Raw genomic sequence first — 25,546 nt, forward strand, 5'->3', positions numbered from 1 at the left:
AATTAACACACCCACACCCCATCTTCTTACTCTCTGGACTCAACACTGCAAATAGGATCAGAAGCCCTGCAGTACAGTGCTTCCAGCACCTATCTCACAGAGTTGGTCCAGGAGAGTACCATGGTTAAAAAGCCACAAAAAGATCAAGAACAGTCCTACTCCCTCTGCCCTGCTCTCAACAAAGCTCATCCATGAGGCACCCAGGCTGATTCTGTCCCACTACCAGGCCTGCATTTAGACTGCAAAGGATGGGAAACTGGATTGTTCAGTGGGCTGGATCTTTACCTCCTTCACCCCCATGGGCCACCTGAAAGGTAGGCAAGGTCGCCTACCTGTCAGTCATCTGATGTCATAGTCCTCTGCCCTCTGCTTTCCTTTGCCTGCAGAGTTTCAAATCAAACTGCACAGGGCTTTGCCAGCTCTGATAGTCAGCAGCAGTGGGTATGTTGAAGTCCAGCAGGCTTTCCAGCTGTTTGACTACTGTGGTTGGTTGGCCTGCTGCCAGTATTTGAGAACTTAGATGCCCCAGGGGAAACTCCTTGCTTCTGCATCTCTATAGGCCTATTCCCCCCCCCCCCACAGAATGGTCCCCCAAACAGAAATGAGTTTCCCAGGGAAATGTTCAGAGCACAGGCACAGCAGAATTCTGCGAACCGTAGTTTGCTAAGGCTGCTGGGAATTGTAACATGAGGGGCAAATCACAGTCCCCGGGGTTCTTGGTGGGGAGGCGAGGGAAATGTGTTTTAAAATTGCTTCAGGTGTATACGCAGCCCCAGTTTAATCGGTCTGAGTAAAGCGGAAGCGAGCAAGCAGGTGTCTCCTGAAGCTTTTTCAAGCCCAGAATTTGCTTGTTAGCTTTCTGTAGATAAGGAATTAAGCAGGAGGTAAATACGGTACTGTACTAAGGCAGGGGCAAGGAGGAGAACGCAGGATAAATGGGCGTGGTGGCGGGTGGCTGGCTTTTGGCCTCAAGGATACAGAAAGGAAGACCAAAAAGGCGGGGAAATAACTTTCGGGCGGAAGATAGAGCGGCAATAAAAGCGGGCGGCGGGGCGGGAACAGGCGTGGGATAGTCAAAGTTGCATATAGCAGGGAAGAAAGGGGCTCATTGGCCTGAGCCGACAGACATCCAATGCCTGTTTAACGACAAGGGAAGGCAGAGACCAGACTCAGAATTTGAAGGAAGCGCCCTCTGCACATGTGTTTAAAGCGACCACAAGCTGCGTGAGGACTATAAACTTGCAGATATATTGAAACGTGTATCGGGCAGTGGAGGAAATTCATGTTGAAAAAGTTCTTCGCTGGGAAAGAGAAAGTCGTCATGTTTCCCTTTCCCTCCCCGCCTGACGACTGGGAAGCGCCGGAGTTCCTGGGCTTTTTTCTCTCCCGCCCCCACGGCTCTAAAGAACGCTGTTGGCGCGTCCCTAGCAACCGTTTTGCGCGGGATTTTCTTCTTCTTCTTTGTCTCCGAGGGCGGGGGCTAGCTCCGCCCCCGCCTCGAAATTGGTTGGATTGCCCAGCTGTCCGTCGCCAGTTCTGCCGCGTCTCATTGGCTCTCGACTCTGCTCTCCGCCTACTCAGGTCGACCCCTGGAAACCCGCGGGCGGGCAGGAAGGCAGTTGCGTCTGAAGTCTGGCAGGAGTGAAGAGAAGTTGGGATGAGCGGGAAGGAAGGTGCTTCGGTTCAGCCCCGGAGCACGTCTTCAGCCCCAGGGACCAGCTCCGGTACATAGGGTTAAATATAAAGGGCACCTCTGAACATGTGCAGAGGGCGCTTCCTTCTTGGTTGGGTAAACTTAGTTCTCCCCTGCTTCCACATAGTAGATTCTGTAAACCTCCGATTGTTATCAGTCAAGGACTACATTCCCAAGCAATGTGGGTTGGTTTGGGTGCCCCTCCCCACGTGATGGGGGTTATTTGCTGTCAGATTAGTAGAATATAGCTGTGATTTCAACCACTTTTCGCCACTGCTAATAGCAGCCTCTACTATTGCCCATCAGCTCTTGGCCTGTTGCTCATTCTTGGTTGGCTCTCCACTAGGGAAATAAATTGCCAATTTGGGTGTCAAACCCAGTGGCTTTATCCTGTTCTTGGCTGCTGTTTGCCTAAATGCAGGTTTTGTTTTCCAATTTTAATTGCTGTTAAACGTTTGAATGGCATCTCTTTTTGCTGGCTTTTGTCTAGTTCTATCCCCTGTTTCAGTGCTTCAGGTCTGATCCATCCTTTCCTGTTCCTCTTCATCCTTGTCGTTCTGAGATGTTTTATGTTCACTGGCCATCTCTTTGCTGTACAACTTCCCCATGCCCCCCAATACATGTTTTTGCCCTGCTGCCTCTTTACCAACATACCAGAATCCTGTTCAGCCAAACTGAACGGTGTTTACAGCCTAAGATGTTAATGTGCAACTTCTGTTTCTCTCACAGAGGCTGGATTTTTTAGGCGGAAGTACTCTAGTCCATGCATGACCATGTCACCATCCAAAGAGGTCCTTGTGGGTTCTGCAATAGCCTTGTCCCATCCTGGTGTCTGTGAAGAACTAAGCAAGTCATTTAACTGGATAAACAAGAAAAGGAAGAGTGGGCTTTCCAGGCTCTGCAAGAAGAAAACATCTTTGTCAGGTGATTACTTGGCAGGTTGAGATGTATGAAATGTATTTGTTAGTCAAAGACAGAGGGGTAATTTTCAACTCTTTAATCATGCGGACATGCTTGTGTTTCTCAAAAAGAGCTTTGAGAAAGGAACACTTAGGAAATGTGATAGGAACTAAAAAGGGAGTTTATTGGAAAATTGGACAGAAACAGATCATAATTGTCTTTGAATTGTAAATGTTTTTGTAGGCATGCTATGATCTTTTGTAATATGCTGAGTCTCACTGAATAGATGCTTGGCAGTTTGCCATTATTGATCTTTCCCTCCCACCAATGGGATCTCTTCATATAATGGTTGATAGGTGCCCTGTGCTTTCTGAGACAGTATTCAGAGAATGAGTCCTTTGTCTCTTTAGGTTAATTAATTAAAACACAATTGCCTTTCTAATCTTTTCTCCATGCTTAGTTCTTCCCTGTAACTTAAAAAAAAATCATTGCCTGTAACTATGTTTCTTTTTAACAGTTGATACATGGTTGTCTTGAAATATTACATATATTTTAATGACAGATATTTGTGGAACTTCCCCCCCCTTTCTTCTCAGAAAATGGATGGAGTTCCTTTTGCTTATCTTCATTAGCTGCGCAGAACATCTGTGCTAGCAAGTTTCACAGCACTTGGACTCATTTGGAAAACAATTCCCTTTCTTGCTCGATATGCAGTACCTCTTCATGTTCACTCTTAAATGCTCTGACTTTGGAAGAATCCATCCAGGCTCTGGCAACTGCTGTGCGCAACCCAAACAAAGCTGTTTTCACTGTGGATGTCAGAACAACTGAGGTAATAATTAGCTTTTGTAAAGTGTTACCTTACACACAATTGCACACTGTGAATGTGTATGTACAGGACCCCTGGGTAGGAAAGCCTGTTGTAGTTGTACTGTACATATATTGCAGTAAATCATTTGCATCATAACGAGTGGTATTGGATTGAGTCAGGCAGAGTGTGTGAGAGGGGAAAAATCAATCTAACTTAAGATATTTTTAATTTTATAGTACAGCACTAATATAAGATAGTCATACTTTTCAGATGCAGAAGCCCCCCCCCCCACTTCCTAAAGATTCATATGTACTGTACATGTACATTTGTTAGTATACAAATATTCTTTTTAGTGGTGTGTAGAAAACTGTGGTAAAATAACTGTATAAAAATAATTAACAATGCTTGCACCCATTGATATCAGTCTGATTCAGGATGTGATCCCAAATACGTGAACACAGGAAGCTGCCTTACGCAGTCAAAGCATTGGTCCACCTAGCTCAGTATTTTCTTCATTGACTCATCATAACTTTGCACCAGCGTAGTGAGCAGTCTTGGCCCAGTGTAATAAAGTTCGGTGACTAAGCTGCCACTGTACAACTAAGTGGTTAGAGGAATGGTAGTATGAGGATGCACGTAGAGATGTACATAACTTGAACTGGGGAATTGCACTGCCTACAGTTTGTACAGGTGTATAGTTTTTTCTTCAGCACTGACTTTATGGTGAGGGTTTAATATCTTTCTTCCTGTTACATCAAATGTCAGCCATTCAGAAGGCAGATTGTTTGAGCCCTGTAATGTCACAAATTTCTTCCTGGAACAGTTTTTCTTCTTTTAAAAAGCTGATCATAGCTTTTAAAAATATTAATGATACTGCACCAGACTAGCATCCAAATGAATGAACATCCATGTTGTACTGTACAAATTAACTAAAAAACATATTGGACAGCTCAGCTGAAGCATAGGAGAGAGGCAAGGCAGATTACTGAATCAATGTTGAATTTGCTAACTAGTTTGTTAAATGAGTAGCCAAGTTGGGGTGAAAGGAAGCTGGCTGATAGCTAAAGAATAGGGCCAGGCTGCTTTTGGTCTTTTTTAATATTGGAAAAGAGTGTTTACTCCACGTCTTATCTTGAAAATGCAATGGGATCTATATGGATAATTTTTTGCTTGCTACTACATTGTTGTGTATGGTTGGAGTTGCAAACAACCCCTTTCACTGAGAGCAGCTGCAGCTGGCTATGTCTGTAAAACTGTAGACCAAAATGGGGCTGGATGTGGTTTGGTAATAACTGTTTTTGGTATGCCACTTTTATTGTTAAGGGCCAATTAAGTAATTGTTCTTTTAACTAGAGATTGCTGCCTATATCCGAGAACCCATAATATTGTAGTTTGCTAGTTGTCTGACTTGTTGGTATTTTAGCTTGAATCACTTACTGAAGGCATGTTAGTAAACATGGCTATGGCGCACTGTTAATGGGATATTTATACAATAAATTTATTTGAGCAGTACACAGATAAAGCTGAAAAGAAAACAATATCTCTTTTAGAGGGTAAATTGTGAAACAGTAATTAGCAGACGTTTGTCCTGGTCATATATTTTGGGCATGATCTGGAGAAAGTTACGGTTGCTCCACTCTGCCTTTTGAGTAAGCATGTATAAGAATGCTTCTGTACAGAGTAACTTATCAATGTGAACTTAAGAGCTCATTCCCCATTGAAATAGCATCAAACTCTACTTTTAACAGAAGAAGAAAAGCTGAGTTTACTTTTCTTGTTCCTCTGTTTTAGATTCTAGTTGCAAATGACAAAGCCTGCAAGCTTCTTGGTTACAGCACTCAGGAGCTGATTGGCCAGAAATTATCTCAGATGATTTCAAAATCCAATTGGGATATTATGGAAGCACTGAAGGAAGACCATGATGATGCTGAATATGAAGCAGTAGTTCCTGGAACTGTGGTATGTGAGAACACAATATTTGTCATAGCAGTAATGTATATGCTACCATTTCTGAATTTTTACTACTATTCATATAGGTACCGTATTAATAGCCACAGAAGGGCCTGTAGGAAGCCAACATGTAAATATGAGGCTGCTCTTGCTCATATTTAATGAAGAGGTACTTTAAAATTTGTTTGGTTTATAAACACCTAAAAGTTGTTACTTCAGAAGTAATGTACTGTATGCTTATTTGCTTACACACTTGCATATCCCATATAGTAAAGCTATTATATTTGCAAAATTCCACAAATAAAAACACAAAAGGTTTATATTGAAAACCAGTCACTGAAAGTTAAAGTCACATGGCTGATCAAATTTTTAGCACTACAGATTAGAAATTTAACACTGTCTTTTATCAATAGGTAGATGTTATTTCCCATAGCAATGAAAAGATCCCAGTTTCTGTATGGATGAGAAGAATGAAAACCCATTGCAGTCAATATTGTGTGGTGGTTTTGGAGCCTGTGGAAAGACTTTCTGCTTCCGTTTTCTTCACAAGCAGAGTGAGTATCCAGTTAGCGTAAATTGCAGCAATGTCTTTCAACTAGCTACCAAGTACAGTTACGGGCTACTAGGAGTTATTGAAACAATTTTGGCTTTCATCACACACAAAGCAATTTACCAGCCAATTTTTGTCATTATATATATATCTTTTAAATGCTCATCAGTTGTTTTGTGCTAGTGATTTTATATGACTCATTTCCTTTGAACAACATTTTGCTTAAAATGGGTTGGTAAACTAGATCTGGGTGGTGTGCAGGATCCTTCCTTTCTCCACCTCCCTTGGGCTAACCCTTGACAGGTGAACAGTGTTGCCTGCCTTCTGATCATCTTAAATCATTATGGCATCAGGTACCAACTTCAGAGAGGTCACTTTGAAGTCCGTTTGCAGGTGTGATTTGGATTCAATTCATGCACGCAAATGGGCATTTCTTCTGCAGACTGGTGGGGCGGGGGGAAGTCTCTTTGCAGTTATGATTTGAAATCAAACCACACCTGCAAACAGAAAACTTCAATGAGGCTCTCTGCTACCACTAATCAGGTGATTGGTGGTTATTGTGAGTCCCTTTTGGAGGTGCTGAGAGTCCTCTATACTAGAGGATTTATGATGTGCTACTGGAAGGAATTTTTTTGTTGTTTTGTGCTGCAATTTGTGCTAGGTATGGAACTTTTGGTGATGTGAAGGGATTGCTTGGCTTTGCGAGGTACTCAAGAAAGTAAATGATTGTATTTTTACTAATTATTGTTTCCTTTTGGAGGCTTTTTGTAGGACAGAAAATCATCATAAAAATATTGTAAATAAAATAAATGCATCTAAATTAGCTAGATTTCAGGGGATTTTAAAAAAAAACCACGAGGAAATTCATTATCCATCTTAAAGTGGCATTTCATTGAGACCAAGTCTGCTGAATTAGTGGTGCTGAGTTGTTTTACCCTCTTTGTATATATGTTGGCCATTTTACCTTAATTACTGTCAAGAACTAATATTTCAGAATGCAGTTTCCTCATGAGCCTAATTCTTGTAACTCTCATCTTAAGGGAGAGATTACTTCCTGTGACCTCCTTTTTGCTCATCTCTATGGTTATGCCTCATCGGAAGAAGTGGTTGGTCACTACATAACAGACATGATTCCGTCTGTTCAGATTCCTATACCTGGAAAGAAAATACCAAAGGTACTGTGATGTACATTATACTTAGCTGTTCTTTTAAATGTTATTTTGGTAATTTGTTTCTTTTTTCTTCTTAATCGCAAATAGAAGGAAAAGGGGGAGGGGAGTCTGTTCTCATTAACAATAAGAATGTATAAAAAAAGAACCATTCATAAAACGTATTCTAAATGTATAAATATAAGCCATGTCTAAATAGTTTTATGAGGTTGTTGATTATAAGATACACATGCAAATAAGGAGAGTGAGCAGTAAGAACTTCAAACTGCTGAGTAAATAGATAGTGTGTGTTTAGAGTTCCAGCCTTGAAATATAGGTCTTTCTGTAATTGTAAAGGTTCACAAGATCCACTTTGTTGTCCATCTGTTAGTCCCCACTACACAAGATTTAAAGGTTTCTGCATGGACTGATTCTTGGGCATAACTGTGATAGTAATTTAAGGCCTTCAGTCAAAATTCATCTGACTGAGTTCCTGGCCGCTGTCACTGAGCTTTTAATTTGCTTAGATTTGCATTATGTTACAAGTCTTCTTTTCCTCCCCCCAGAATATCAAAATTCAGAGATCTGTTGGCCGAGCAAGAGAGGGGACAACATTTCCTCTCAGCCTGAAACTGGAAGTTAACTTATCTGTTGAAGACATTATCCCTGTACCAGATAAGCCTGCACCAGTACATGATGCTGAAATTTTAGAAGATGACACCAGCATCACCTCCCCTGTAGATTGTTCTTTCCGTGCTTCCATCTGGGTGTTCACTACCATCAGCGGACTAATCACTGTTCAAGCGGATGGTACAATTTATGGAATCAACAATACGTTTTCTCTAATGCTCTTTGGTTATGAGAAAAAGGAACTGCTAGGGAAGGTATTGTTTTGTTGTTGCTTTTGTTTTCCTCTAGAGAAAGATTACTCTGAAGTTGTGGGAATGCTACCACTTGGGAAGTATATCAAGTCCGCTGCTGATTGCTGAGGAGTACAGTGGTGCCTCGCTTTACGAATGCCTCGCACAATGATAAACTCGCTAGACGAAAGAGTTTTGCGTTGCGCGAGGCATTCGTAAGACGACAAAATTTTCTATGACCGCCGCTTCGTCTTATGAAGCGCGGTCATAGAAAGCGGCAAAGGAAGATCAGCTGTCAGCGCGGGAAGCTGACAGCTAATCTTCCTTTGCCAGGGGGGATGGAGCCGAAACGCGGTGCTGCGGCGGCTGCCCCTGCCTGTCTTCCCCTTGGCTCGGGGAAGACAGACGGGGGCAAGCAGGGCCTGCTGCGATTTGGCTCCGTCCCCCGGAGCCACCGCCCCGCCCCACACCACCAGGGAAGACAGGCGGGAGGCGGCGGGGGGAGAAGCTCTTCCCCCGCCGCCGCCTCTCGCCGCGCACAGCCGGCGAGACCTCTTCGGAGGTCTCCGAAGTTGCGCTCCATGTCGGGGGAGGCAGGCGGGAGAAGAGCTTCCCCCGCCGCCGCCTCTCGCCGCGCACAGCCGGCATGGAGCGCAACTTCGGAGACCTCCGAAATTGCACTCCGTGTCGGGGGAGGCAGGCAAGGCGGTGACTGGGAGAAGAGAGCTTCTGCCCCCGCGCCTTGCACACAGCCGGCATCGGACGGGGCTTCGGAGACCTTCTCCGAAGCCCTGTTGCATGCCGCCGCCAGTCCCCCAGAGCCTATAGGAACGCATTGATTAAGTTTCAATGCATTCCTATGGGAAACTGGGACTCGCTAGACGAAAAATTCGTTACACGAATTGACCCGTGGAACGAATTAATTTCATCTAGCGAGGCACCACTGTAGTTGGGGGGGGGGGGACGCCATTCCACAGTGGCATAATCTAGAGTGGCACATTGTAACTAAGTTGTCAGAAATTAGCTAAGATCTGCCAAAGCATGGGAGAAACTCACTTTCAAAGTTTCAGAAGCAAACTTCATTGCACAACAAGTGCATATTGGACAAACATTATTCATATGATCTTTTTATTCAGTCACATATTATTCTGGTATTTCTCAGTATGCAGTGAGGGGAAAAGGAAGGATTTCATCATATTTATTTTGTATTTCAGAACATCACATTCTTGATTCCTGGTTTTTATAAGTACATGGATAGAGTTGACGATTCCTCTTTGCAACTCCCACAATCTAGAGAAAGTTATGATGTGGACGCAGAAAATGTGAGCTCCTCTGGGGGTTTCAAAGGAACCGAAGTAGATGGCTGTGGTACGGTGGAAGGAAGCGAAGGTAAATTTATGGAGGTGGGAAACGCAACAAAAGGCTATGCCTTTTTATTTTTAATAGGGCGTGGAGTGGATCTGACATTATAATGAATGGAATGTCATATTCACACTTATCCTCTTGATACAAACTTTTTTTGTTCTCCTTTCTGACATATCCATCTGCAAAAATAAAAGGACAACTACTTGAAATGCTTGTACCACAGAGTTACCTGAAACATGGTTTAATTTATATGTCTCATGGATCTTGATACTAGAAACTGTTCCTCCTTTGAGAATTGCCACACAGCAATTCAAGGAAATAGGGTGTTAACCTTTGTTGTTTGGCTGGCAGATGCATGCCCCCTGGAAGGGCTGTCCACAGCAAATAAGTAATGTTCTGGTCCCTCCCTTGAACAACTGCTCTTGTAGCCTTAGAATGGCCTGCTTGAGACTTCAAGAGCATAACTTTAGCTAACTGTGAGAGGTACTATTATTATATTATCATTTTTTAAAAATATATAGATATCATAAAACAATATAAGCCAAATTCCAGATTGCAGAACAGTCCAACAACCAGTTCCTCTCAACCAGTATTGTAGGCCTGAGAAAACAAGTATGTCTTGAGCTGAAACCTAAAAGTACAGAAGGATTGACTGAGGTGTTAAAATGTCAGCATGTAAATGTTACAAGACATACTTGCTAAATTTATAACATTTTAAGCACTTACATCTCATTTAGCCTTTCATATCCAGCAGAAAAGACATTGTGGGGGAGCCATTTAGCCATTAAAAATGTTTAACATGTGGAATGGCCCATAGACTTCCAGTGCATGCCTTGCTGAAAACTTGCAACACACCCCAGTTTTCTTTCTTTGTTCCAGGCACTCGCCCACTCCTTGCTGGAGATGTGGCTTTGCTGCAAGAGCAACAGGATTTAGCAAGGAGTGATGGAGCAGAACTCTGTACCAGGAAGGAAACCCAGCCAAAGAGTGGGAGTAGTTTGTGTTCTGTTCTGTTATCCTCCCCAGAGGCAGCTGCAGCACTGAATGGGTAGGTTTTGACAATCACAAAAGTGCACTAGGAACGCAGCTGGCTCTGATGTTTTATCAAGGAGTGGGGAACACTGGTGAAGATTCTGCTCTCGTTCAACAAAACCTAACCAGCAGCTTGTTTTCTTTCACAGTAGGGGCTATACACCTTCCAGCGATGTGCTGGCCCGTGATGACGTGCTGCCTTCCGGGAGTCGATGTGATGGAGGCTGCGCTGAGACTATAAAGCCTGCTAACTGTCAGCGGTACGAAGTATGTTCTCCCAAACGGTTTCACTCAGAACAGTGTGTGTTGAAAGGTAGCACTAAAGTGCGAGGCAGAAACCTTGTCTGGTGCACATCTGAGGAAGAAGATGGGCCATTGGATATGCGTGATTCTGGTTCACATGAAATAATGAAGTGCCAATCTGCCACTACAATGAGCAGCGGTGGAGTAGAGTTCCATAGCCAGATGGACAGAGGGGGTGGCCTGCCTTCTGTTGTATCATCTCTTCCAGAGTCAGTCACACCAGTGAATGGGTAGGTTTTACTTGCACATGGCAAGTTTTGCCAGTTACAAAAGGATATTGGGCATCCAGCTGCCACTGATGTTCAGAACTGGACAGCTCCAGTGGGATCTCTTGATCTTACACCACGGGATAGGGAAGGGCAAGGAATGTACAGTGGAACCTCGGTTTATGAACACCTCGGGTTACCAACTTTCGGTTTACGAACAATCATAACCCAGAAGTAAGTAACCCAAGGTTTCCAAGGTTTCCAAGGCCTGCTGAGGCCTCCGCTGAGGCATCGGAGCATCCGCGAAAGCGCTCCGATGCCTTCGCGGAGCAGCTAGGCCAGGGCCTCCTCCTTACCCCTCCTTACCTGGCTTTTGCCCCTGGGACCCCCCCCTTGCCCCGGGTCTCCGGGTGGCCGGACGATCCCAGCGCGGCGGCGCAGCAGCAGCTGGCGGGGGTGGTCGATGTGTCCGAGGCTCCATTCTCGGAGGGACTCCTCTCCCTCTTTGGATTGAGCGCGGCGGTGGCGGCGGCGGCAGAAAGGTCGGGTCCGAGGCCTCGGCGCTCCGCGAGACGGGAGATCCCAGGCCTCTGGGCCCCTGGGGCTCTGCCTGGTCGGCGGCTGCGCGCCCTCAATTTCGGGCTGTTGTGCTCGCCGGGGGAGGGGCGACATCTCTGCCGGTCCACCGGGCACCCCCGGCACCCACACGACGTCGGCGGTGTCGGCGTCAGCGGCTCAGGAGCCGCTCGGGCAGCGTGAACATGCTGGCTGCCCTCAGGAGCTCAGCGGACTGGGCCGAAGGCATCGGAGCGCTCTGATGCCTTCGGCCCAGTCCGTGGAGCTCCTGAGGGCAGCCAGCACGTTCGCGCGGCCCGAGCAGCTCCGCCGCCGCCGTGTGGGTGCCGGGGGTGCCTAGCGATGACGGTCTCAGCAGCTCAGGAGCCGCTTGGGCCGTGCGAACGTGCTGGCTGCCCTCAGGAGCTCCGCGGACTGGGCCGAAGGCATCGGAGCGCCGTGTGGGTGCCGGGGGTGCCCGGTGGACCGGCCGAGAGGTCGCCCCTCCCCCGGCGAGCGCAACAGCCCGAAATTGAGGGCGCGCAGCCGCCGACCAGGCAGAGCCCCAGGGGCCAGAGGTCTGGGATCTCCCGCCTCGCGGAGCGCCGAGGCCTTGGACCCGACCTTTCTGCCGCTGCCGCCACGCTCAATCCAAAGAGGGAGAGGAGTCCCTCCGAGAAAGGAGCCTCGGACCCGTTGACCACCGCACCCGCTGCTGCTGCGCCGCTGCGCCGGGATCGCCTGGCCACCCGAAGATCTGGGGCCGGAGGGTCCCAGGGGCAAAAGCGGGGTGCGGAGGGGTAAGGAGGAGGCCCTAGCCCAGTTGCTCCGTCGCCGAACTACCCCCGCTGCTGCTGCCACAGAAGCGAAGAGGACCCTGAGCCCCCATCCAAACAATGACTACCATCAGTCCAGATAAGAGAAAAAATAATTTTTTTTTCCATCTTCAATACTGTCTTAATTATTTTATAGTACAATATATTGATTATTGCCTTCATTTTATGTATCAATGGTCTTGGTAGACAGTATTATTTGTGTTAAATTGCTGGTTTAGGGCGTGTTTTTCATTGCCTGGAACGGATTAATCCACTTCCCATTACTTTCAATGGGAAAGTTCGCTTCGGTTTATGAACGCTTCGGTTTATGAACCGACTTCCGGAACCAATTGTGTTCATAAACCGAGGTACCACTGTAATGTAATGGGGAAGATGCTCCTTCGTTCATTATAACCCAACTAGTAACTTGTTTTCTTACACAGCAGGGAATATGTGTTGGTCCATAATGAAGCACTGCCTTCTGATGGAAGCTGCCCTGAGACAGAGGCTGCAAAACTAAACGACTGCCAGCAGTACAAAATACATTCTCAGAAACGATTTCATTCCGAACCATGCATGTTGGAAGGTAGAACTAAACCGAGAGAGAAGAATCTTGCCAGGTGCACATCTGATCTAGTTCATAAAGAAGAAGATGACCCTTTGGAGATACACAGTTCTGGTTCACCACATGAAATCATGAAGTGCCATTATGCCACTACATCTTCAGAAAGAGAGAATTTTTTCATGGGCGATCAGACTTCTGTGACATGCTTCTTAGAAGAAGATTTAGGGCTTGGGGCAAGTGTGACTTGTGATGCTGTGCAGGTTTCCTGTGGGACTCCCACACTGGATGAGCCCATGTGTAGCAAACAAGTGTCGTGCTTCAAACACACTCACGGGACGATAGATGAGCTGCCAACAGTAAATCTGACAAGTAGTAGAAAGAGCTTGAGGTTTGAAAATACTGAACTAGAAAATTCAGCAAAGGATTCATCAGCCTTGTTACCTGATGAAAGGAGCAGCAGCCTTCCTGTTCCAGCAGGATCATCAATACCTTGCGATGTCTCTGCACTGGAAATTGTGGGTAGTAAGAAGCCAAGTGATGAGGTTGATTCTGTTTGCTGTGGTTTGACGGACCTGACCTTGAGGATGAGTGGAGAGGTGAATTCAGACTTCTCTGCTGCCGCTAGACCAATAAAGCTTTCATTGTTAAGTGAGGAAGATCTTGAGCAGCCCATGGACCAGGAAATTAATACTTCTGTAAGTGATCAGATAGACTCCCTACTGTGCGATGGTTCTCCAATAGGCCATCGGAAGGGCTTACTCTCTAGCAAGCATTCAGGGTATGTGGAACTCGACCTCTCTACATGCTGTGCTTCAGAGGACAAAAGTGTTGCAGAGAGAATGGGGGAACATTTAGAAGGATGTTCTCCGCACAGCGATGTACAGTCCCAGGAAGATTTCATGCCGTTAATGCAGCAGAGTATGGCACAGTTAACATCAACTCCTGTGAAACAAGAAGCTGTACAGTCCTCAGCAATTACGTTGAACAACGAGATCCTGGAAGGCAACTATTCGGGTAACTGCTACCACAGAGATGGTTCTCGACTCGGTATGTTCGAAGTAGACATTTTTGCTTCTTGCATTAGTATATTTAATTGGGCATAAGTGTACATGGAAAGGTTACATGAAGCTGGTGTTCAGTGTGAGCAAAGCAGGCAAGGAATGATAAAATAAACCTGGTGACACAAGGATAAGAGACAACTTGTGGTTTAATGCATTGGTCATCCAGGATCGGAATGCAAAAACACAGTAGCAGAGGAAATAATTAATTTGATTTTACTAACATTTTGAAACCAATTTGTACTTGATTGGCAGTGAAATTAGGAGAGAGAACTTCTGGTGTGCCAAAATGTTTTGGCAGAGCTTGTCAACCTCTGCCTTTATTTTCATCAAGCAGCTTTATGGTTAACATTTTACATTGCAAATGGGCTGGTCAGCTGTCTGAGTGCTTGTCAGTCCTATGAAGTGAACAGCAGGCTGTCTGAAGGCCAAAGCCTTGGTGTTCCTACATGGGTTGCTTTAGAACAGGCGTCCCCAAACTTCGGCCCTCCAGATGTTTTGGACTACAATTCCCATTATCCCTGACCACTGGTCCTGTTAGCTAGGGATCATGGGAGTTGTAGGCCAAAACATCTGGAGGGCTGCAGTTTGGGGATGCCTGCTTTAGAATGATCTTATAGGCTTATGATGTTGATCAACCTGCTGCTTAAGAAGGACTAGGTATTCTTCTGTTGGAAAAGATCCAGTGATGAAACTCTTCTACTATTTATTTATTTACTTGGTTCTTAATAAAGCCCTTTTTGCTCATGTTTAAGGATTTATATGTTTTATGTTTTTAAAAGCCTATCCAGGGAAAAACATTTGTGAATTTCAGATTCTCACTATCAGTGTAAGAATTTAAATTAGATATCTCACCATTTGTTTAGGGTATTAGAGTGCCTTCTTGATGAGCTTTCTATTTTTGCAGGTATACTCTTTGAAGTGAAACGCGTGGAACTGCATGACCCTGCTGCCCTCTTCTGCATTTGGGTTATGCGAGACCACTTTCAGAGTCGGAAACAAGCAGCAGCAAAGACACAGTTCTTGCTTTCCAGTTTGGCCAGTTCCTCCCCAACCCTAAGCGACGTCTCTGCACTTAGCTTGGCAGAAGTAAGATCTTCTGTCTGTTTTAAGCCCTGCCCCTGACTTTTGGGCATGAAATAAAAATAGTAGGCAAACCTGCTAACTTGGCTGGTTGGTATGTTTGATTCTTTTTACACAAACAACCAGCTATATGAAGACAGGATGTGCAACACGCTATAGGTCACATTCAACTAAAGAAATGCACTAGTGGGAGCCAGCACAGCAAGACCCTTCCCCTGTCAGCTTGGGGGGGGGGTGTCAGGAGAACCTGTAGAACCCTCAGAACACTGTACAGGGGGAGGAGAGAAGAGATAGCTCAGCCTGGCAAGCAGAAATGCTTGCACTGGTGGAGCAATTGCCTTGGTTTGATGTTGAACTTCATCTACTTTTAGTATCACAAGTCAGTTGCTTCTGGCAGAAACTAACTTGACCTAGTTCAAAATCTCCAGATGGTCCACTTCCAATACTGTGTAAACCTGCCTTCTCCCCACCATTGTCACGTTGGCCTTTTGCAAATTGCGTTGTATTTTCAGAAGCATGCATGGGTGCCATTTGTAATTTCACAAATTCAGTTTTATTTAGAAAAAAGGAGTAGTCAGCTTCATTTTGCTTTAGTTTTGTTTGTTTTAAAAGAGAGAGAGTGCCAAGATTTATTGCTGGGTTAATGTAGGTTAAAAATGAAATGAAATACGATGAGAATACTAGTTTGGATGCATCCCCCAAAATGGGAGGCAATGCCAATTCCTAAATGTGCTGCCCAAAAACATTTTGGCAGGTAGATGGAACTTTTGACTGGAAAATACAGTGGCCTAGTGACTGCTTCTGGCTAAAAGCTTTTATTATTTTTGTTTGTTTAATTTATCTTCCTATGAAGCATCTCAAAGTAATTTCACGATAAAGATTAAAGACAGAAAAAAATCTACAATCAAATATTTAAAAATGATTATAATAGTTGCACATGGGATTTTGAGAGGATGGTAGGGTTGCCAACCTGCCAGTCATGTGATATCATAATTGCATGTGGCTGACCATTGGGCAGCCCCATCCACCTGTCAAATTTGACCCATGAGACTGATCCTAATAAGGATCTGACCTGTGGAGCAGAAAGCATTCTTGATCCCTGCTTTATAGATACACCACGACCTATATTATATTATCCTTAGCTAGGGTAAGAAAAGAAATGGCCCCTAGCCCATTCAGAACACTCAGCCACCTTCCAGCTATTTGCTGGCTATTCGGGAGGAGTCTTCCTAACAATAAAAAGGTATGGGAAGCCTGACTGACAGGTTTGACCACAATTCATAGTGGTATTTATACTTTAGTGATGATTGCTGGAAATGCCAAGGTGCTGGGACTGGTCGTTTGGTAGGATTGTGCAACGGGTACGGGTATTTCATAATTTTTTTAGATTAGACAAACGTTAGCTAGTTCTCTCTGATTTTGTAGCGTCTGTCTGTGTTTTCTGCTGCAGTTGATCAAAGCGACCCCTGTGTTTGAGAATTCACGAAAAGCTGAAGAACTAGAAAGACTGAGGGCTTGCGAGGGAGACTATGGAAAGAAATATGACACACTTGCACTCATTGGCAAAGGAGCGTTTGGATTTGTCTGGACAGCCCGGTGCAAAAAGGATTGCAAGGAGGTGAAAGAGCAAAACTACAGAACTATTAATTGATAATCCTTCTGATTTTTGGAATGAAGTGCTTATTAGTAGTTTCCAAAATCCTTCACATTTCTACATTTCAAAGTTCAGATATGTGCATACATAGTACTGTTTTATGTTCCAATCAAAGTGAGTTGCTTGACATTGTTTTTTGCCAGTGATTCCTTCACCCCCAGTGATTTGTGCATTGTGCTCATGCCCTGCTTGTGGCACCAACCTAAAGCATTTTGTTGGCTACCATGAGAACAGAATGCTAGACTAGATGGGCTCTTCAGGTCTTGTTCACTGTGTTATGCTCTAGATAAATTGTTAACATTTGTTAAAACTCTACCTTTGCTGCAATTTTCAGTTGGTGTTTTTTCTCCTTGCTAGTAATGAATGTGTGCGAGCACATCTGTGCATTAGTTAAAACACCAGAAAGACCACCTTTTCACATGTACAAACCTCATATGCTAAGAACTGTGCCGGAGGGCTTGCTCACAGGCAAGATAAATTGTGTTGGTGGGCACAAGAGACAGCTTTCTTGTTGATGGCCCCAGTGGTTATGGAATTCACCTCCTCTGTTGGCTAGCAAGCCCGATTTTACACCTTACTGTTGATATTTACTATTGTTGTATCATGCATTATGGGTCTATGGACCACAATAAAGCTGTGTGTGGTTATGGAATTACCTCCAAAGTGATATGCATATGACCCTATCAGTACAGGGTATAAGTAGACACTTGAAAACTCACATTTTGGGTTGGTTTCTCTTAGAGAATTTATATAACTGTATAAACTGAAAATTAGTCTTAGGTAATTTTGCATTGGTATGTTGCTGGCTACAGTGAACTGGCAAGGCTTATCAAGATACGACAGCTCCACTATGGAACCCCTCCCCCCAATCCAATAGGAATTGTTCTGTAAATGTACAATCTTTTAAGATTCACTGCAAATAGCAATTAAAGGTTTTATTTAAAGTAGTTTACTCCCCAACTTTACCTACTTGGGCTATCTATTCATTTGCTTTGCTTTGCTCCCAGGCTGTAGTGAAGTTCATTTGGAAAGGGAAGGTGTTGGACTACTGCTGGGTAGACGATCCTGAGCTGGGGAGAGTTACTCAAGAGATTATAATTCTGAGAAAGCTGCAGCACCCTAATATTATTAAGGTACAGTTCATCCAATATGCAAATGTGTTTATAAATTCATATACAGGGCCGGCCCTACGGCCAGGCTGGGTGGTGCAGGGCACCAGGGCGCTGCACAGCTGCACCCACCCGCCCGCTGCGGAGCTGCGCCTGCCCACCCACCGTGGTGGTGCACCCCCGGCAGCTGCAGTGTGCGCTGGGGGCGGAGGAATCCGGCGTACCACGGCGCCAAATATACTTAAGACAGCCCTGTTCATATACAATGGTTACAAACACTTCGGGTTACAGACTCTGCTAACCTGGAAGTAGTACCGCGGGTTAAGAACTTTGCTTCAGGATGAGAACAGAAATCGCGCGGTGGCAGTGGGAAGCCCCATTAGCTAAAGTGGAACCTCAGGTTAAGAACGGACCTCCGGAACGAACTAAGTTCTTAAACCGAGGTACCACTGTAGTGAATTCCTTGTATGTTTGGATGTTGTGGTACAGACTCATTTTGTTTGGTGTTAGAAGATGAAAATATGATTAGAAGACAGCTATTTGACAAATGTGGCTATTAATAGATACTATGTGGAGAGGTGTCCATACAGTAAGGCCCATGTGGCTTAAGTAGTTATCCTGTACAAGGAATCTAGTTAATGTTTCCATAGAAAACCTTGGAAGTTGAAATCCTCCTAAACTTCCATTGCTTATTCCTGATTTGCATTATCATACTAGTCTTTGGATCAGTGGAATATACTTTAATTGTTCTATAATGTAAGGGTGACATAATCCTGAACTTAATAGATCATTTCCTATGCAAGGAGGGATGGGATCGGGTGTAAAGTTTGTGAAGTTGAAGCAGTACTCTTTATTACCAGGTGATAGATGTATTTGAGAACCAGCAGTTCTTCCAGCTAGTGATGGAGAAACATGGGTCAGGCCTGGATCTCTTCACATTCATTGATAACCAACCTAATTTGGATGAGCCTTTGGCAAGTTACATATTCAGACAGGTAAGACTTGGTTGAAGTGAAATCTGTAGAAAAATACATGAAAGAACTGGATCTGCAACTTGTTAGTTGATTGTACGGAAAGCTGTCTAGAAGAACATAGCTATGGTGGTTGAGGGATCTGAACTGAGCTCACAGTAGGGTATGTCACAATCTCAGTTAGAATGGGGACCTCTGCAGCTGCTGTTTACTAAAAACAAACAAACCCTCATGCTATTGGTAATTGGTAATTTTATTTCAGAGAGACTTAGAAATGCATCACGTTCTCTTTGATATAGATCATCACATTATCAAAAGATTGTAGTAAGGATAAAATGGGGGAATGATGTAAGCCACTCTGACCTCATTGGAGGAAGGATGGGATTAAAAAACTGATAAATATTATGCCCAGTTACTAAAAAGAAAAGAAAAGAGGACCGCAAAGCTAACAAATGGTTTTGTATATCCTCTTTTAAGTAGCTAAATGTCCTTTCAGAGGAAAAAGCCAAAATAATATTTCTACATTTAGTGAATATTATTGGCAATGATTTTTTTAAAAAAGATTTTTATTAAAGTACGAGAATTTTTACATACACTATATTCTCTCCTTCCCATTTTTAATTTCCTGTACCATTTTTCCTTTCCCTTCCCACCCCCTCCCTCACCCATAATCTATTGGAAGGGTTCAAACTGTTGTCCTCAGCCACGGGCACAATGTCTTTATTATTGGCAATGATACCTATTTTGATCTCTGGTCTTTTCTGTGTGTTCATTAGTTGGTGTCTGCTGTGAACTATTTGCGCTGTAAGAACATCCTTCACAGAGATATCAAGGATGAGAACATTATAATTGCTGAAGATTTCACTATCAAGCTCATAGACTTTGGCTCGGCTGCTTACCTGGAACCTAACAAGTTGTTCTATACCTTTTGTGGGACAATTGAGTACTGCTCACCAGAAGTGCTCTCAGGAAATCCGTATGTATGAGTTTGAAAGAAAACCTATAGACCTTGCCCAACAGTAGCTTGATTTGGTTGGGGGGGGGGGTAGGACCTGTAAAACAAACTTAAGGATAAAGTAGAGAAAGACAGAGTGTTTTTATCTTCCTTGCTCTTTATTGCTGCAGTAGGAATCCCTGACCATTCGCAGACCCACCCACAATCACCATTTCTTCAACCATATCTGCAGTGGGTAGGAGGGAGGGAGGGGAAATATTATTGGCTGTTGGTAAGGAATCATTTTCAGTTTATTTTGCTGCCTGGATATCATAGCTAATTGCGTTTTCTTTTAAGTAATTTCCCCCTTTGCTTGATTTTTTGTGTGTGTGAACGTTATTTATTTGAACTATGCATTCTTCGATAGGTACTTGGGACCAGAACTGGAGATGTGGTCACTTGGTATAACTCTTTATACCATAGTCTTTGGAGAAAATCCTTTTTGTGAGCTGGAAGAAACTATGGATGCTGTACTAAGACCTCCTCACAAAGTGTCGGATGGTGTGTATTTCACTAATTATTAAGAGTTACTGACTGAAAAGAAGGGGAATGGAATTTGGGCAAGTCAACTATATTTGGTTTCTGTGTGCATTTAATTTGATATGCTCAAAAAAAGTTACATGGGGTTTTCAGTTAGTGGGAATGGGACTATGGATCAAAGGAAATATTCCCTTGCTCTGTTTGGATGCTCTAGAGCAGGGGTGGCCAACTCCCAAGATGCTGCAATCTACTTTCTGAATTAAGAGCTGGCAGCGATCTACCCCCATTTTTGGGTTTCATCTCAAAGTTGTTGAGCTTTTCTTTAGGGGAGGCAAAGTTGTTGAGCTTCTGTGGGGGGAGCCAGTGATCTACCACAGACATCCAGTGATCTACTGGTAGTTCACGATCTACCTGTTGGACGTGCTTGCTCTAGAGAAGGTAGGGACGTAGGTCACTTTCATGCCTTCCTCCATCTCCAGTCAAGCCTCCAGTGGAAATACAAGGCTGCTGGTTAGTTTGTGACTTTAGGCATCATCTTGGGGCATTGTCAGAGGTGATTACTATTGGCCCATCGTGCCCATATGCTTCAATGTGACATGAACACCAGCCTAATTGTTGTTGGGCATTATTATTATTTTTTTTAAAAATACTATAGTAAGAATAACCATTTCCTGGCTATAGCGCTATCCATGTGTCGTAAAAGTTAATCCAAACTTCTGTATTGCTAGTTTCTTGTGTAGAAGAGAAGGTGTCCTTTCTCCTGCCTGTCATCCCTTCTCAGTTCTAGATTCCCATCCTGAGGTGGGAAAAGCAGCCATGTGGGTTTTTTATGCACATATGCATATAATGTGCCATTCCACCCTCAGGCATGCCAGGAAGTTGGTGGCATTCAATAGTTATTGGGTTGTTCTCATGTGACTTGTCTATTAAATAATGAATGTCAGTGCTTAAAAACCACTTTTTTGGGGGGGGGGTGCCTTTCATGGAATAGTTCATAAGGCCTAGCTTTTGAACTAGAAAGTCACCTGTCTATTTGTATTGGTCTGTTTTGCGCAATCTAAGGTGTGTATTTGGCAAGCTTGGCTCTATTTCAGTCATAGCCAAGCAAAGGTTATCCTGCAAGAAGAAAGGAAGAAGCTGTGGGAGGAATATGTACAACACTTCTAAATTATGGGGATGGATGCTAAAGATTATGCTCAGATTATCAAACTTGCATTGGCTGTACTTAACCTAAGTACAATTGACAGGCAAGCTGAAGACCAGCATAAAAGCTGCTGCTGTTATTTCATCTCCTTGTTGTCTGTCCTCAGACCTGATGAATCTGCTGACTGGGCTCTTGCAGCCTTTTCCAGAGGATCGTACAACTCTAGAAGTGGTAGTGGAGGATCCTTGGGTGACACAACCCGTCAACCTTGCTAACTACTCATGGGAGGCAGTGTATGTCTCTGCCAAGCCAGGTAGGAGACAAGGTTCTAAAAGCTATCTTCAAAACTTTTATTGAATTTCCAAACAAGAAAGGTCTACAATGAATTCTATAAAGGAATGATAATTTGAAATAGATCTGTATGGCTGCTGTGCAGTTCAAATTAGTGTATGCCTACTGGCAAGTGCACTTTATCGTGTTACTACTCCTAGACAACTATAGTCAGGATTATAGTTTTATATTGCAAAGGTATATATTTCTACACAGCTCTTTTGAGTTCAGTGGAATGTAAGGATTTCATCCTTAATTTTGGGCCATTGTTCATGAAGTATTGTTACCAGGCCTGAGGCCTGCCCATCTCCCTATTTGCATGTCTATGTGAATTCACAAGTTACACTTGTACATATGCAGTACTGGTGATCTTTAATTTGGAGATTGTTGCATGCCACAATGGCTACACTTGGAGAAATTAGTGGAAATGACTGTCCCATTTTGGGTTTTAACAAAATAATATGCCGAAAAGATGGTTAGGGAGGATGGCTTGCATAAACCAATGTTTTCTTCCACCTGTTGCGTTTGCAAGTCCCATACTTATTGTACATTCACTTGTAAAGCTACTGTAAGTAGTCAAGTAGTTCTAGGGCATGTACAGAGTGCCAGCCGACCTGAGCAATTTAGTAATAGTATTTAATGGCTGTTGAACATTGTGGCTTAGTATTTATTAATAGTCAATGCATTTATATCTTCTTCTTTTTTACTCATCAGAAAACAACCATTTCAAAATGAATTCCTCTGGCTACAGCCATGGTAGCATCTGGGCAGTCCCAAGTCTGGAAAGTGAGCAGAGCCTTAGTGATGACACCAGTAATTATGAGCTTATGGATCCCCAACTGACAGCAGCCACTGCTGCCTCAGGACAAGAGGCGTCAACCTCTGCAGCTCAAGGGCCATCTACCTCTGTACTTGCTTAAAGAATATTTCCTCACTCACCTGCAAGTCCTTACAAATAATGCCCCAAGGACATGGAATTCTGACGAACATACTGCCTACGTGAGATGGAATACCAGAGTCAGACCAGTTGCTCACTCTGTTCACTGTGAACTCCTCTGCCACACCCATAGGCTTCTTAGAGATGTATATGCGGGTACCGGCTTCTCACAGTGCCTATTCACAAAAAGATCTAGTGCTCGTAGACTCAAATGGTGTGACAAATATGCTACGTAGAATCTAGGAAGCAACCATGTGATTCAAACCTATACAATGGATTTTGTGGGATTAGGCATTATATAAGCGACACCTATATATTTGAACATCTGACAGTCCTGGAGAAGAGATGGCAGGTGCTTGTGGTGGAGGGAAATAGTCAGGCAACCACAATCCCACTTGCCACCCTGCATAGTGGGTATATTCATGTGAGCTGGTCCTTTTGCCACTAATACTGTTGTAATTACTCATCACAACCGAACCTTTGCTACAAAAGCTGCATTGAGTGATGAACTGATAGGAACGGATAGGACTGGTATTTGATTTTAGACACTTAAATGTAGATGTCCTATACTCCAGGCATGTTTGAAGTTTTTGAAAGAGAGGCCACAAGTGGTGTCATTCTGTTTGAGATGACTGATACTATGAATTTTAGCCGTGTATTGGCCAAACTGACTGAGGCTTACCTGGGGAAGGGTTTCTGAAGAGCTTCTATTTTCCTCCTGATCATCTTACAATTTGGAGCAGATCTACGATTCATAGCCAAAAAACTTATCAATTGGAGCGTACAACACTCCATGTCTTGCCTTCTTGGATGACCCTGTTTCTGAGGTTCAACATATAAATGGTGACATTTTGTATCAGGTAGACATCAATGGGAGGTCAAATTTCTTGCTCACCAGAGAAAAGAAAGTTTTTCTACAGCTTTATTCAGTTATTGGATTTGAAACTGAAATCCTTTCCTTTGTCCAGAAAATGCTCTAGTCAGATATTTCTGGCTGGTTGACATAGAAAGACACCAATTCTGCTCAAAGAATCAGGCATTAGGTCATATTCAGTAGTCTTTTTTAAAACAAATAAATTTTATATGGATTCTCCAGGTAATTGGCAAAATTATAATTTTCATGGAAGCATTAGCTATTTTTACCTATTCTAAGAACAAAATGTCAATCTACATTTTATAGATCTGTTTTGAAATTTTTTGGGAACAGTTCATATTTTTCAAGTGAACTGTGTTCAAGATTACTTTTCTGTACTAGCTCCATTTCTGGATGACCTGACAGGTGAGCACTCTGAAAAGAGTTGGTAAAGTTGTATTTGGCTCTGATGCACCTAGAAGGTAGGCACTTCAATAATATAACTATCTTCAAATTATTATGTACAGAATACGCCCTACTACTTCTACCTTTAATGAACTGTAATTTAGAGGTAGCTTTTGTGAAGCACACTTCCAATGCTAGCCTTCATTTCCTTTATCTTGAAGGAAGCTATCAGTTTATACAGAAGAGAAGAAAATACCTAGTCATGTTAGCTCTCATTGTGTGCCTGTTTAAAACAAACAGGCATGATGCTGGGTAGGTACCTCTAAGACAATAGTCTAATATAGTTGGTCCCTAAAAGTTACATTTGCATATTGGTACTTGTTTTTGGAGTGTTTACTGTGCAAACTGCTTATGAATTGCCCTACATTACAGCATGGTTAAAGAGGAGGAGGAATTGAAGCAAAACAGCTTTAACCTGCTGTGATACCTTTAAGCGAAATGGTCCAGCAAGTCATGTGTCATGACTTTTAACTTAGGCTGTATTTTAAAACATAACTTTTTAGAATGTATTTTGTTGATTGCTATGATTTTCCACCTTAACTGCGCTGAATCGCTTTGCGTTTACTAAAGGCTCTTGTTATCAACAGCAGTGGCCCAGTCTTGTTCCCTTTTCTGTTGCAACCCTTTTTGCTCTGCACATCTGCCATTACAATCTAATGTTCCTTTCCAGCAGGAACAGAACAAACTTCTGCATTTTTATTCCTCCTTTCAAAGAATGAGAGGTGGAATATGTAGCTCTTCTCTCCTCCACCAATCCTTGCAATAATGTTGAGTTGCATTAGACTGAGTGACTGGACCAAGGACACCAAGTGAGGTTCATGACCATAATAAATGTCACTTGACATGAACAAAAGCAGGGTCAGGAAGGCTGCATCAAGGAATGTTAGGAAAGTTTTCTCTACAAGAATGAACAAAAGAGGTGGTGTCAGAAAGGCAATACCTCTAGGAGAGTCAGGTAGGTAGCCAGCCGTGTTGGTCTGATGCAGTCAAAATATATAAAAAAATTTGTGCTGTAGCACCTTAGAGACCAACTAAGTTTGTTCTTGGTATAAGCTTTTGTGTGCATGCACACTTCTTCAGATACACTGAAACAGAAGTCACCAGACCCTTATATATAGTGGGAGGGTGGGGTAGGGTTTTTCTCAGGAGGGTAGTAGGAGATGGGGATTGACTCAATGGGTATGGTAAACTCTAGGAGAGTGGTAGGCAAAGGCTCAGTTGTATATGTAGTACCCAAGCAGTTTTAAATTAGGTGTGAGCAGATTTCAGACTTAGGTTTTTCATTAGAACTCAAATCTACCAACCTGAGCCAAGTGTTAAAGGTATACATTAAGAATTCTGAACCCAGGAATTCGTTCTGAGTACTAGACTTGCCATGTGTCAGGAAAATTCCTTCCATGTCCTGGTTTTGGGGTATAAAAATTGCATTGGGGGAATTTTGTCGAATCAAAATTCCTGGTGTTTCCCCCTGCTTCCCCTTAATTTCAGCAACATAATTGAAAGGAAATCATTTCCATTGTTAACTGGAAGCCAGAAATCCTTTCTGAACCACTTAATATAATCCAGAGATCTACCAGATGATCTACCTTCTGCCCATTCCTGTTTTAAACGATATAACTTACTGAATGGCTTTGCCTGTTAGATTACCCTGAAGAGTTATTTCCTCTTTATCTTATTTTTGTACATAATTTCAATATGTTTGTAACATCAATTGT

At 43.4% G+C, this 25,546-nt stretch overlaps 1 protein-coding gene across 3 annotated transcripts; it reads left to right on the forward strand.

The window, feature by feature from the left end:
- Positions 1-1,567: 1,567 nt before the first annotated feature.
- PASK (PAS domain containing serine/threonine kinase) lies at positions 1,568-24,420 on the forward strand. 3 transcript variants are annotated; one of them, XM_035134036.3, is made up of 19 exons: positions 1,568-1,724; positions 2,423-2,617; positions 3,190-3,425; positions 5,196-5,363; positions 5,768-5,908; positions 6,945-7,079; positions 7,619-7,936; positions 9,127-9,301; positions 10,157-10,325; positions 10,459-10,842; positions 12,632-13,800; positions 14,719-14,900; positions 16,345-16,512; positions 17,556-17,681; positions 18,518-18,652; positions 19,405-19,604; positions 19,990-20,123; positions 21,413-21,559; positions 22,291-24,420. In XM_035134036.3, the coding sequence occupies exons 1-19, from the start codon at positions 1,658-1,660 to the stop codon at positions 22,494-22,496; spliced, it is 4,455 nt and encodes a 1,484-aa protein (XP_034989927.3). In that variant the 5' UTR covers positions 1,568-1,657; the 3' UTR covers positions 22,497-24,420. The 3 variants fall into 3 exon arrangements, with proteins under 3 accessions (XP_034989927.3, XP_088526914.1, XP_088526915.1); XM_088670788.1 differs by having other exon boundaries at positions 10,459-10,569; XM_088670789.1 differs by lacking the exons at positions 1,568-1,724; positions 2,423-2,617; positions 3,190-3,425 and having other exon boundaries at positions 5,251-5,363; positions 5,788-5,908.
- The last annotated feature ends 1,126 nt before the right edge of the window (positions 24,421-25,546 follow it).

The sequence above is a fragment of the Zootoca vivipara genome, chromosome 5, assembly GCF_965207765.1.
Source record: "Zootoca vivipara chromosome 5, rZooViv2.hap1.1, whole genome shotgun sequence".
Classification (NCBI taxonomy): Eukaryota; Metazoa; Chordata; class Lepidosauria; order Squamata; family Lacertidae; genus Zootoca; species Zootoca vivipara.